Source organism: Ceratotherium simum, chromosome 29 (assembly GCF_057802395.1).
Source record: "Ceratotherium simum simum isolate JZ-2026a chromosome 29, ASM5780239v1, whole genome shotgun sequence".
In the NCBI taxonomy this organism is placed as follows: Eukaryota; Metazoa; Chordata; class Mammalia; order Perissodactyla; family Rhinocerotidae; genus Ceratotherium; species Ceratotherium simum.
This window is the reverse complement of record NC_141928.1, coordinates 7,102,891-7,117,693: the sequence shown is the minus strand read 5'-3', so window position 1 is coordinate 7,117,693 and position 14,803 is coordinate 7,102,891. Positions and strand designations below refer to the sequence as shown.

The 14,803-nt window shown below is 38.6% G+C and overlaps 1 protein-coding gene across 16 annotated transcripts in view; it reads right to left on the bottom strand.

Annotated features, from left to right (window-relative positions):
- The window catches only part of FNBP1 (formin binding protein 1), a 127,115-nt gene that overhangs the window by 20,600 nt on the left and 91,712 nt on the right, over positions 1 to 14,803 (bottom strand). For 3 of the 16 annotated variants that reach the window (XM_087418925.1, XM_087418923.1, XM_087418924.1), the window contains exons 7-11: positions 11,957 to 12,085; positions 10,862 to 11,008; positions 7,398 to 7,595; positions 6,275 to 6,457; positions 372 to 386 (exon numbers count right to left, since the gene is read on the bottom strand). In XM_087418925.1, the coding sequence (XP_087275051.1) occupies positions 372 to 386; positions 6,275 to 6,457; positions 7,398 to 7,595; positions 10,862 to 11,008; positions 11,957 to 12,085 (672 nt within the window). Of the gene's footprint in view, positions 1 to 371; positions 387 to 3,190; positions 3,275 to 6,274; positions 6,458 to 7,397; positions 7,596 to 10,861; positions 11,009 to 11,956; positions 12,086 to 14,803 lie in introns of all 16 variants that reach the window. The other 13 variants (XM_087418926.1, XM_087418927.1, XM_087418929.1 and 10 more) reach the window with 7 other exon arrangements.

Sequence of the window (14,803 nt, the reverse complement as noted above, 5' to 3'; positions counted from 1 at the left end):
GATCCGAATTTGAGACGAGCATCATTTCTGCTTGTCTCCCTCAGGTTCCCAGCGTTCTCCATCTGCTTCTATGGCTCCCAGGGAGGAGCACCTTTCAACTATTAAATTTACTTTTATTCAAAATGATCCAATAAACAAACTCCCCCATATTTAATATTTATGTTCCTATTTAAAGTTTCTCAACATTTGTCATCCTCCGAAGGCCCCAGTAAAAAAGAAAACCAAATCATGAGTTAAGCGTTAATTTTCTTAGCAACTTGACACAAATCAGCAGTTAACTTTGAAGGTACGTTGCACATGGCATAGCACCCACAAAACACACACCCAAACCCCGATTAGATCCAGGACATGCATGGAATAATTGTGCTTACCAGCTTGAGAGAAAGCTTCAGGTAAAAATTGAAGGGGGGAAAAAAGAGAGAGAGAGAAACAACAACACATCAGAAGAAGAGGAACTTGGTCAGTTCCACCGTATTAACATACACATAAATTCACCTGCCGCTTTGTGAACATGACTTGTAGCGGATCTGTGCAAAAGTTCACAAGAGGGGCTATTTCTACCCAAATCGTTCTTTACTGCCATGTGGACAGAGCAAAGAATAAAGATAGAAAAGGTGAGTTTCTGTTTCCAGTTCTGTATTGGTCACATCAGCCTGGAAATAAACTACGTTTGCAGTTGGTGACATATAATGATTATAAAAGACAAAAATAATCATATAGGCTTTTGTTCACCAAATTTCCCATGGAAAGTTTTACACAGACTAAAAGAGTCAGAAAAGCAATTACTTGCCCAACATACAAGTAATATTTTTATCTTCAGGAGATCTAATAAATACCAACATCGGCATTTCCTAAAGGTATTAAGGCAAACTCTCAAATTGATGAATGGGTAACCAAGGACTGAGGCTGAAGGATGATGCTCCCTCCCACCTGTGCACTGCATACCACCTCCTGCTCCACAGAAGGCTCTCAGAGGCTTTCCATCAAGCTCTGAGCCCTTCCCACAGGGGTTATAGAGCATCTGGAGAGTTAACAGAATTTGCTGCTCTTGAAAGTTACCTTTAGGAAATAGATAGCCAACTGTCTCAATTACCAAGGGGTACACATTGCTATGGATCTCCCGATAATTTATCAGGACATAGCAGCTGCAATTCTGCTGGGTCTGGAGAATAGAAAGGGATAGTGATTAGTGGACCCAAGACAGATTAGAAGGCATCTCAAAATCAGAAAAAGAAACATGGTTCTTCCTTAACAGGTGAGCCATGTGCTATGGCCATAAAGCAATATTTTGAGAGTTCAATGCATATTTATTTAGCTGTTATCAATCCTAAAAGTTCAGGCAACCGGTGGTAGGGTCCGAAACTATGTTGGAGACCAAGTACCAAAGAAAGTGCCCTTTGATTTTAAATTGGGAGAAGGGAGGGTTTTAAAAATTCCTTAACCAGATTTAACAAATCTTACTCTTAAGATTAACTCAAAGTGGACACTTCTTTGTAAATAGGCATTAAGCTTTTAAAAAAATTGTCCTCATGAGGAAAAAGACTTTTAAGGAAAGAAGTAGCAAGACAAAACTTTTGGGGGAAAAAAGTCTAGACAGTCCCATTCATGATGGCTCCCATGGAGGCAGTCTACACTAACTCCTCGAGCCCCTCCTGTGAACCTGAGCACAGATCTATTCATCACAGTTTGAGTTCCTGACAGACAACACTTATGGTGCACAGCAGAAAACTTTGCAAATATCTTCCCTACAAAGCACACTGCCATATACAGATGTTTCCTTGCACATGATCATCTAACTGTCGCTAACTCAAAGAAGGGACATTTGAACTCAGGACCCTATTTGCTTTCTGTTCAGCTACTTCCGTTACTTAAAGTTATATATTCTTTCTTAGGCATTCCAAAACCAGAATTCTAACATCAAACTAATAGCATAAGAATGTTACCACCTCATAATAAAAACAAGTCATCAGGACTGAGAATAAATCCAAATAGAAATGGGAAATAGTGAATTCTCAGACAAATCCAATTTTCTGAAGTGGACAGTGATGGGTAATCTACAAGAAGCACCATCATGTATATGGTATTCCTTTTAACGATTATAAACTGGTTTTTGGTCTTAAGTTGTAAGCCAGCCAGTTAGATCATTTAAAATCAGAAACTGAATCATCTGCTAAGAGAATACTTTTATTTATTTATTTAAAAATTTATTTTTTGTGAGGAAGATCAGCCCTGAGCTAACATCCATGCCCATCCTCCTCTTTTTGCTGAGGAAGACTGGCCCTGAGCTAACATCCGTGCCCACCTTCCTCCACTTTATGTGGGACTCCGCCACAGCATGGCCTGACAAGTGGTGTGTCGGTGCGCGCCCGGGGTTCCGAACCCGGGCCGCCAGCAGCAGAGCGCGCGCACTTAACCGCTATGCCACGGGACCGGCCCCAAGAGAACACTTTTAAAGGCTGCATTAAATGCATTGCGAGACACCTGAAGAACTAAAAAGCCGTCAGTTTCAGGCAACAGTTATGGAGCCTTGGGAGCCACAAGAGTCAATAACACATGAGGAACACAGAGCTAGCGAGTCCATGTGTTACTGGGCAGTCACAGGTACTAACCTCAAGTACAAAGAAAGGGGACAGCGAAAATAAATATGTAAGTCAATTGGTTAAAGTCCACGGAAAGTCATTTTACTATTCTATGACCTCGCTCACGCTTCTCTGATTTTTTTGGTTCTCCAAGCTTTATGAGATAACTCCCTTACGGATCCACCTGTTTCAGACGTGGATGTGGGAACTCATCTACACAACTGCCATCTGTATGAGTGTCATTCTCCTGTGACCACGCTCTGCAGCTGCGTTTTATAGATGAAATTCTGCTGCAAAATCACACCCAGTGACATCCCAGATGGCAGTCACAATCAATGAAAAGGGAAAAAACCAAAGTCAGCTCACTGACACTTTTTAGGAAGTTTATTGGGAAGCTTGGTTCCATTTGCCATGCAAGTTTTCCAGATGAAATAGCCTGTGGTTGAATTTATACAATTAGGCTTTTTCCGGTGTCCAGGTTTCTCAATCGAGAATGTCACGGCTCGGGTAGGAGCATGACAGAGCATATGCGGGTCCCCAGTCTTGGTGATATCAATGGGGTTAGTGCCTGTGCCGTGACCGTATGACCTGGCCGTCACAGGTGAACTTACAACATAGTCCCTAGCTTCAAAAGCATACGTGGGTTTCCCTATCGTCCTCTTCATGAGTTCTTTGTGAAAACAGAAAGACTGAGTCTGCCAATAATCAGCAAGAGAACAAGATACAGTAAATAAAATTAAAGTAACCACAAGATTGTAACATCTGACAAACAATTGGTAAGGATTTTCAAAAATCTTTTGATCAACTTTGACAGTATTTTTCCACGCAATGAACTCTAAAACATGGGAAAAATATGCCCATAATTAGATTTAGATTTGCTCAGACCAGAAAAAGAAATCTTAATTTAAGACAATAAAATTACTTTATAGACTGCAAATTAAGAACATACTATATAGTCTCATTTTTCTTTGACTTATGTAAAGATGAAATAATGGTTAATAATGCTCAGTTGGCATAATTTAAAGACGTTCAATGAAATAAAATTTTCTTACAAATGTCAACGATTTACAGCAAGAAAATTTTATCCTGTTTATTTAGAAACAAAATCAGTTATGCTAAGAAATATGTGCACAAGATTTATACATTCTGAAAACAGAAACACATTATTGAAATCTGGATCTGAAAGCTGCAAAACATGATAAATTAAATTAAAAGAAATATTAAAATCACAGATCTGTTATTTTCCTAGGACACTTTTCCTATCTTTGGCACAATAGTGTTCAAGTTACAAAGTAGAAGAATTGAAATAGTAGCAAGGGCTGTATCATTTTAGTCATGGATCTTGTAAACCATGTACCTTCCATGTTGAGAGTATTTTAAAATCAAATTTATTTCTCCAAATTTCATTTTTTTTTTTTTTGAAATTCCTAATCTTACTTCTATGATGTATTTCCTTTTTCTTACTTTTTTTTTTCCACTGTTACTTCCTGGAGGAAGGGACATGAATTCTGACCTTCACTAAGAACAGACTGACCAAAAATGAGGGAAGCAAAAATATGTTTCCACTTATTTACTAATGCTTCTAGTGTGTGTATGTGTGTGTGCATTTGCTGTCAAGAAAACACACTCATCGTTTAGGAAAAATTTTTTAACAGAGGTTTGCTGAGCACAGGTTTGAGGAGTAAGAAATAAAATTCATTTTGCTAATTATGTTTAAAAAAAGGAGTTTCCTTTAAATCATCAAAATAACCCATTTCCCATTTCACTGTTTTTTGTTTTTGAGTATTATATTTTTCCTAGCCATCTTTTTCTTACACTTATTGATTACTGACATTCTTTGGTCTTTTCGTGAACATTTGGAGAACACCATGCAACACCACTCAGATTCAGAAACCATTGGCAACCAACAGACTGTGTGATGTTGAGAGCAGAATGGAATAGATACAGACACAAATGGTAAACAATCATGAATCAACATACTTCATCGTGAGAGTCCAAAAGACAAAGCAAATGTATTTATTATAAATATAATAAATGAGTGCTCCATAAAGGTTTTGGAAGTGGCAGAGATGGGTTAACTGATTTACAGTTAATGTAAAACATTATAGTCTAGCAAAAATACCCTGGTCATATGCTGGAAATTCTTCAATGAACAACAAGTAGAGATGGATGGCGAGTTCTAGAAGTCAGCATAATTGAGCCAGGAATTGAATCTAATTACAGAGCTCAACACGATCCATCATCCACTTTTGAAGCTATACCCTGCCTTCAAACAATGGCTCTCTTGAAATCTTTAGGAAATGAAATTTCTAATTCTTAACCTGATATATTGGGTAACCTTAAAACAAGATAATTCCACCCACTGTACTCTTTGCATAAAACTTTGAGATTCCCTTATTAAAGGAACTCTGCATATAAAGAAATGGGGTTTTTTTGTCCCTTGTTTTAAAAGGTAACAACTTAGTTATCTATTATACATTCACATTCTTTTTTCCACAGCGGAAGGAAGGAGTACAAATTGTTTGTACAAGAACACGTCCGTCCCACTGCAATTGTATTGCAGCCCTCATAGCACAGGATAAAAGACGACCTCACTGGATATGCCAACGCACTAATGTTTGTTTCCTCTTCATTGCCACACTTCATTATTCATTATAAAGAAGATTTGGGGTTGGCTTAGACTAGACTGACAACTTAGATTTATTCGGGAGACTACAAATTACTTTATTCCAGTCTTTTTCTATAAACCAAACTGGTGTCTACTCCGGGTTGCTGGATCAATTCCACAAAACCCAGTGATTCAAGCACACGCAGTCTTAGTTAAAATGGCAAGCCTGGGTCTGAATAACATCCACTTATGAGTCAATCAAATTGTAACAGGGTCTCCGCGAATGCGGATGTCACAGAATCTCTGACTATAAGCAGGCTCCCTGGCTTTAAATCCCGGCTCAACACCTTCCTAACTTCATCTTTTTATGCGTCCATTTTCTTATCAGTAAAATACGGAACTCTTAGTACCTAGGCTTCTTAGGGTGGTTGAAAAAAGTAAATGAGCACATAGAACAGAGTCTGGTGTATAATTAGCACTCAATAAATGTCAGTGGCTATTATTATTTCATCATTTAAAGATAAATACTGCATTAGGCCTTTTGCAGTCAGATATTTGATCAACATCTTATAAGTTCACCAAAATAGCTAAAGAAACCACTGTAACCCGTGATGTTTCCCCTTTGAACCCTGAGACAGCTCAGAGAGAAGTATCTTCATTACACTCACGCTGTTTCCGTATTTATCAAGCAAACATTTTCTGACTACACAGTAACTTCCAATTCCTCATCTCACACGTTGCTGGCTTAAGAAACTGAATCTAAGTCTCCTTTTTTGGTAAAATCAAAGTGAAATATTAATGACTTTGATGTTTTAAAAGGGAAGTGGAGAAAGTCCTTCCAAAATGTACCAAAGACAAAAAGAACTCTGGGCTGGCTGGCTCTCTGTCTCTTTCCATCCATTCTGCTTCTTTCCTTCTTTCCTCCTCTTTCTGTCGTTCCTCTTTCTAGCGACAATGAATCCTAGGTTCTTATTGTTGTATGTTATGGGAAAACACAATGGAGTCATTCACAAACAAAATAAGTTATGCAGACCAAATCATGCAACCAAAGCGCACGAGAGAGACAGGACTCCAGAGCAAGACTTACCCCACGCTTTAGGCTCCTGAAGCAGTGGATTTTGGGTTTGGAGGTCATGAACTCGTTGAAGCGATGGGAGAGGGGTTCCTTTTGCTGCTTGGGAGACTGGGGGCCGTTGGGAACAGCAGAGGGTGAGGCAGAGGCAGGGGGAGGAGGGGGAGGCTGATGGGGGGATGTTAAAAGGGACATAAGCTACGCGTAAGAGATGGAGCAGTGACAGAGTAAAAATCAGAAACAAGAAGATAAGACACAAACAAAAATAAGCATCAAATCATATTTGAAACCCAAAGCAAGTCAAACACAAACAATTAAATATTTAGGCCATGGTCCAAAAGAAAACATGGAGAATATGTTAAATGAAGAATATGATGAAGGTGGGACTTTCAGTAAGTAATGCAACACAAGAACAGCAAGAAATATTCGACAAGAAGCTCATGCAGACTTTTACATGCAAACTACAGTTCTAATTAGTTACTGGAAACCAGTTCAAGCCAGAAGGGTGAATACTTCTAAACTGCCTAAACTAACACAGCTGGATGGGAGAAAATGAAAGACCTTAAATGCTAAGATTGTGAAAACAGCAAGACAGTCTTTTAAAATTAAATAGTAAATTATTCTAAGGTTAAAGCAGTAATGTTGTCTTGATCGTATTTTATGCCCAGGTTAATGCTGTCATGCAACTATGTGTCACACTCTAAAAAGAAAATGAAAAATGTTCATGGGTACACGTGTTAACATGAATTCAAAACCAAGTTATTAACCCATGGAAACAACTTCAATTAGATAGGCTGATAAATTGTTATAGAAATTTTGCGCAATATCCCTTCTCCCAGCCGAGGCAACCAGCAGCCTAGGAGACTTAGGAGTGAAAGGCGTGATGCAGCATGGCCGAGCAGTCAGTAATCTGTTAGTGTGGGTGACACAGTACGGGTGATAATGCATCTGAAATAAGACAGATGGCCATGGCCGAGGTACCACCACCAAGGAGAAATACTGTTTTCAAATAAAATCTCATACTAGCTTTTCTTTGCATTCAGGTTTAAAATCTTAGGTTTTTTAAGACTAAAAGATAAAGTCAAAAATCTCCACACTTTATAAAAATTCATTTCACACTGGGTCCAACCATCAGTACCTTATTTTTTTTGATGAACGGCCATAACTTTCCTTTGGATTTGCCACCAAATTTGAGCTCTGGTTTGCCTTCTCCTCTGGAATTCGAAAGGCTGTTATCAGAGACAGTGCGCTTCATTGGCTGAGTGTAATCCTCAAATTCCACGTCTCCGGGAGGCTCAAACCCTGACTTATAAGCTTCTATTACCAGCTGTGAATCCTGAAATTACACCCAATCACACACAAATACGTTCAAATACATACAAACACTTTTTACACAATGAATTATGACGACCTCATACAGATGATATCCTAAAGAAGTTATATCGATTAATAATAGATTGTGTCTAGTAATATTTTTATCACTAGAAAGAATAAGTATAATTTGTAAAGCTATATGTCTAGTTGAGATTTGAAGATACTTTCAATAGCCATTTTTTGACATTTGGAGAAACAAATATTAATTAAGAATGACTTTGCTAAAAGCAGAAAAATTGGACCATTATTATGCAATTCTCCTGAAAAATATGGAAATACAAAAATTCTAGTTCTCATGAGAAGTTCTTATAACAATGTAGCATACACAAAGTCAAAGCAGAGAGTAGACAATCTCTCCAATTTCCTTGGTTCATTGTGGTTCAAAGACACTGATTTATTGTATAATTTTTCTTTGTGCATATATGTGTTCACAGTCCTCCACTAGAATGTAAGCTCTCTTCTGCTTTTCCTCTACTGGATCCCTAGTACCTAGACAGTGCCCAGCGACAATGGTGTGCAATAGCGTTTGCTGAATGAATCAATGAACTGAATGCCTAGTCTATGGTGTACACTCTGCTGGGATCTTTGGGTTCACCGTCTTCTCAGGGTCAGGTAGTAGAGACAAATGTGTAAGGAAATTACAACCACAGTGTCTCAGATAGATAGATCTACAGATAAAGTATTATATACATAGTATATATAAAGTGTTATATAATAACATTCTAACTCAGTGATCATCTGATTAAAATAAACTATTAGAGAAGCCAATTTGGATAGATCTCAACTTCTTAATGAGCCCACATTTTAATTTGCTGTAGCTATTTCAGCTAATACATAATGTGTAGGTGTGCCATAGACTGCCAATTGTCTTCCAACAGCCAATCACCCTTCCTTCTTAGTATCAGGAACCCTGATTTTAAGTTGGGCCCATTGCCACCCAGCTAAAAGGCTTCACTCTCCAGCCTTCTGTACAGCAGGAGGTGGCCACCTGAGTACGTTTTGACCTCTGAGATCTCTGAGAGGTACACAAAAGTACAGTGTGCAATTTTAGGAAGCCTCTTTAAAGGGGTGGCATGGGCCATTCTCTATATTCTGCTCTCTGGAATTTGGATATGATGGCTGGAGCTCCAGAAGCCATATTGAGTTTGAATGTCACATCATCAAAAGCTGTGAATGGGGAGGAGCCTGGGTCCATGAGGACTTATGGACCATCCGCCCATGCCACGGCTGGACCCTCTGCCTGTGGATATCTTTTACATGAGAGGAAAAATAAATCGCCTTGTTTAAGACACTATTGTTCTTGTCATATGAAGCCAAACCTCTACCAGCAGATTCTGTTCACACTTCTAAGTGTGCTGGTGACTACACTGATTTATTCTAGTGAAAACATGATCATTTGATATATAGTCATGAGCCATGTAATGACGTTTCGGTCAACGATGAACTGACTTAGAATAGTCCCTTGGATTTAGCATCATAAATGTCATAGGTGAACAAGAATTATCAGTGATATAATGGAAACAAGGCTTCCAGAATGGGAGAAATATCCTATAAATCTAGCGGGCTCACTATTTCCCAGATAAAACTGATAAAGAGAAACCATCATTCAGACATAATCTTGTGAAATTGTAAAATTTCATGAAAAAAGAAATTTCTAAGCATCTAATACAAGAAATTAAAATCAGCCTTGTTTCAGGTTTTAATCAATGCCAGAAGTCAATGAAGCTAAAAGAAAAGTCAAGACGCCCATAGAGGTAACCTCACTTTTGAAGGTTTACCTTATAAACCCCACTATTACCATTTCCCTTTAAGAGACACCCCACACAGTAATTTACTGGTGACTAAAATTTTAAATAGGGTGATCAGATAGTCACTGAGACTATTTCTTGATTTTCTTGTTTGAGCCAGGCATTTATAACCACCAAAAGACTTTGACCAAACTCAAGATGCAGAGATGTACAGAACTGACAAATCAATGGTGATAAGAAAATGGGACGGGTACTCATAACATGGAGAAACTTGACTGCATGGATGTATGACCAGTCATACATCTCTAAACCAAGAAACAATTTCAGCCAGAGGCCTGTCTCTCTTTTGAGATGCGTAAAAGAGATAAAGAAAACATCAACTAATGAAATTTTCAATTCAGAAAAAGGACGGTTTGATCACTTCTGAAAACGTTGGCATAATGTAGTTTTGGGGGGAAGCACCAATAATTCAGAAGCATCAATAATTTTTCCCCAAAAAGGTAGCTAAAATCACTGAAGAAGGAGGCGCTAGGCAAATAGGTATTAATAAAGATCAAGGAGACCTAAAATCAAAACAAAACAAAAAAACCCACACCGCTACCTTAGAACTATCCCTCCTACAAATACTTACCATTTAACACATTTGAAAGTATTTGTGCACACTGGACCAACAAAAGCTTTCTACACACATGGCTTTAAATGTTAATACACATCAAATGTTCTTAGAGCAATGGAGAATCTTTCTGCATGCTAAGATCTATTCACAAGAAAAAGACAGCTTCAATCCCTTCCCTGGACTCATATTTTAAGATGCTCCTATGACACAGAATACTTATGGCATACCTTTTATGTTAAAAATCTGGTTTGGAAATTAATAAAGGTTTGTAAAAGCCTATTCTGGTGTTCTAGTTGATATTTTTGTTGAGGGAAATAGACTTCTAGGAAAGGAATCCAAATGGATAACACTGGCTCTAAAGCAGTGCTCTCAATCAGAGAGGATTTTTCCCTGCCGGTGACACTGGGCAATGTCTCAAGATACTTTTGATTGTCACAACTGGGGGAGGGGTGCTACTGGCATCTAGTGGGATGCTGCTAAACATCCTACAGTGCTCAGGACAGGCCTCTCCAATAAAGAATTATCTGGCCCAAAATGTCAAAAATGCCCTCAAGAATCAGCTCCCAATTTGAAAGGTTACTCAGCCAACTTATAAGAAAACACTTCAATTTAATTCTGCAATGTCTCAGACAGCTTACCACTTATATGTGTTTTCTGCAAAAGGAATTTGAGAGCTAAACTCAAAACACGGAAGGCTTAATAAAAAACTCTCAAATGGTGTTGTTACTGTTGAAAAGTACTTGTGACCATGGGAAGCAATTATCTATCACGAGATGATTAAATGAGGTCACCATGGAAGGGGGAGGAGAAACAACGGAACCACAAACACTAAGTTGTAAATTAAGTCCAAACTGCAATACTTACATTTTTCTGATCAATTGAGTTGGCCGCCTTTACTATCTCATCCAAGCATTTCCCAATGATTGGGATCACCTGCCGATCAACCTCGGCGTATGTCTTCATTGACTCTCCAACTCTCACTATCCTCCTCTCCTCCATCTCTTGTATTTTCTGCAATATTAGATTTTGTATAAAATTAATTTGGTCCACCGTTATTTAAGGAAGTTGTCTTCTGGTAGCACTGTTACCTCTAATCAATTCTCTAGGAGTTGTATAGGCCTATCAATAGGGTTTGAGTTAGAGGAACTGTAGCTTGATTGTGCCTCTACATGAGCCAGCTGTACCCATATTTTCTGAATTGTTAGATTGTCCAAATGTATACTTTACACAACTCCATTCCAATTTCAGTAAGAACTCCAAACTCAAGGAGTTTCTTGAACACCATTTGGTGATATGTTTCAAACATTTCCTCCATCTTTGACCCACTACTTTACCCTTTACCAAAAGCATAGTATCCGGTTAACTGTCTCACCAACACAGGCTGAGATGTGACTAGTGAACCTTCCCTCTACAAGTTGGAGGTTCTTGTTTGCTGTGTGTGTAGATACTAAGAAGCAAATATTTATTATTTTTTTCTACAACTGGACTTGAAGTTGTAAAAGATTCCCAAAGTGGGAGAATACAAATATCTTTTCTCATACCATTTTTGACAAGCTAAAGTAGCCAAAAGCAAAACGATTCAAAGGAAAGAACTGTCATCTGTCTGAATCCTACAACTGTATGAATGCTGCTTTGACTCCTAAAGTTAAGGTGTAACCAAAATGGTCCTTTTAGCAAGAAGAGCATTAATCTAAGAACTACACTTCTAAGACGGGCAGAAAATGACTGGGGGAGCAAGCCAAGGAAGTTTGCAAAGGCTACTGATTAACTTTGAGATTAATACTGCATTTCATCTTATTGCTAGTCAATGCTTCATCTAGAAGCTTTAAAAAATGATTTGAGTTAGTGGATATTTAGAATTATACAAACACTTGGAATATAAGCCCAGCAATCATGATTTAGAAGCAACGTGTTTCTAAGCAAAGCACATAGAAAATCTGAGAGATCTGGATCACTTACCTGAAAGATGTTGGGAAGGTGAGTGTGGTAATATTCATGCTGCTCGTGGTTGAATTTCTGAAGAAATGACGAGTAATCTGCTTTGCTGTCCTCTGCCATTTGGTGACGCATTTGAGCCTGTTGCCGTGCCTTAGGGCAAAAAATGAGAATACCCCAGTTTACACATGATAAAGAAAAGCCTAGAACAGCAAACTGGAGGGACTGGGGGGTCAATTTACCCAAAATGTGTTGTATTTAGCAGGTGCTATTTTTAAAAAATTGTTTAGAATTTGAATTTACTTGAGGTAAAGATGTGCATCCTAATTTGTCACAAACCCCACCATTCTCTACTGTCTTCTGTTGGTACTACTTTTAGTTTAACACAAGTGCCATCATTCTTTATTGTCTGTACTTGGCCTAGTTCACATATTTATGTTACCTGGCTGGCCCTCATGGCAACCTCTGCTCATTTTTTTTTTTTTTTTGAGGAGGGGATGGAGGAATCCATAAATTTTTTAATCCAATTCTCAATGCAGTTCATGAACTAAAAAGGCATATGAACCACTGATCTAAATGGACTTTTCTAAAACTCTCCACTACTCTTATTTTTAGTATATACTTTAAAGAAGCAGTAAGCATGGCGCCCTCTTTGTGCTTTTTATATTTTTGGTGTGCCACTTTGTGTTTTACTGCATTGCTTTTCTCCTAAATAATAATAAAATTCACAAATTTGTTTCTCTCTTCTAATTCATATTTCGGTTAATCACACACCTACAAGAAAGGGGCAATTGTTGACAAGTTGCAGAATCGATTTTAAGGCTCAAACAAGCACGTCTGTAAACTCTCAAATCATCCACAAATATGAGAGATTGTCATGCTGGTTAACACCTCCTTAGAGTCATCCGGCACGTTTGAGGTGCCTTGATAAATATTATCTCATGAATCTAACACAATCTGAGGTCCACGCAGGGTAAGAACTGCCCCCTGCCAGGTGAAGAGATGGCTTGGCCTATAGGTGACGTGGCAAACTCACCACACGGAGCCAAAAACACAACAGGAAAAGGGCCGTGTTCCAACATAACCAAGGCAACTTTTTGTTTGTTTTTTGTTTTGTTTTACTGAGCCTAATAAGTTTACTGAGTTTTAAGAGAGAACATAGTAACATTCAAATGTAAACACGAGAAGAAATGCTGGAGAAGTTTGTCTCACTTTCTGTCCAATCACCGGTACATCTACTATCGGGTTTTGAGCATCTCGATGTTCTTTATGGGTTTCCTGCCTCTGTGACTTGAAGGTCAACCTGTCTTTCACTTCCTCCACGCATTTGACTCATCTGCGAGTTGGTGAAAGCCTGATGTGGTACCCAGAGGAGCTTCCTTTATTTTTTTCCCTATTCACGCATCAACACTTCCCAAATGAAGGTGACAATATCAATATTTCCAAACTAATTTCCTTATTACCTGAGGCTTTTTAGCTTCTTAAGGCCTTTAGGTATCTCAAAACCATTTTATCCACTTCTCATCTCCCCGCGGTTATTCCAGCTGCCACATTCTTCCTCTTTGTTGGTGGCCTGTCAACTCCCTTCCTGACCATATGCTTTGGCCTCTGCTTCTCCTGTGTCCACTAGTAAATACATTAACCCAGTCCCCAAAACATTCAATTCCCAACTACCCTCAAAAACCCATGCGCTTCCAATAGGCAGGAGCCCTCCTCTGTTTAAATAATAACTTTCCCACCCACGTACATTCCATCTGTTCCCCTGATGCGCCCAACACAAAAATCCTTTTAACTCTTTCAGTTACCTGGACTTTTATCATTTATCACTTTATGAACATGAAGGAAAAACCCAAGGAAATTCCCAGGTAGACCTCAAATTTCTACAAAATTCTCTATTCATTCACAAACCTTCCTCAGAAAAAGTCTCACAAAAATCCAAGGGGTGTGGTTTCTTCATCTCTTTTGTAAACAAGAGTAACAAGTAACAAGATGGGGAGTTCTCTTATTTATTTGGGAGAAATGATTCCATCTTGGTGAATTCTTTAAATAGCCTAAGTTTTGAAACAGAGATTAGAATGTCATTATTATATATGTATGTATACACACACACATCACATGAGCAGATAAAAGCTTCCTGACAATAAATCCATCATACCAACCATGGAACATTCTACCCATGAGAACTGGAGGCGAGCCCTGCTGGTACCCTAGCTCCATTTGGTTGGAAACAGCTGTAATCCTCTTCCTCTTAGCTCCCCAGAATCTCCCATGATGTCTTCGCTTTCGCTATGTAATTGCTCTCGCAAGCATGTTAACTCATAAAAGTGTCCTGATGGGCTTTACTCTGTTTATCTGAGGAATCCTGAGACAATAAGTAGGGACCGCTAGCTGTGAACTATGGAAAAAGATGAAATAAGGAATAAGATGTATAGAATCCAGCAGAAAGTCAGCTGAGCAGAAGAAAACAAACCACACAAACATACATTAGAGGGAATGAGTCTACCTGTTACGGAAATAAGCATCATCTCCCTGGGATGTTTTTTTGAATGTCAAAGCTTGGACACAAGAAAGCCTATGTATTTCTATAGTCCCCCTCACTCTCATGCACCCACTAAAAGGGTAGAGAAACACTTAAAAGCAGCAAAATATCATCGTACATCCAATTCTGCAAGGCCACAGCAGGAAGACAGGACTGTTTTATTCTCAAGGTCAGCATCCAGCTGCTTTGAATTAATACCCAGTTTTGAATCCTGGGCCCAGGAATGTGCCATGGTTCTGACCAAGCTTTACTATAGAAAATCTATTTTGTTTAGCAAGTTGTTATGTTTATTTTACAACGGAATTTAAAGAGTCTTTCTCTAAAACTAGTGT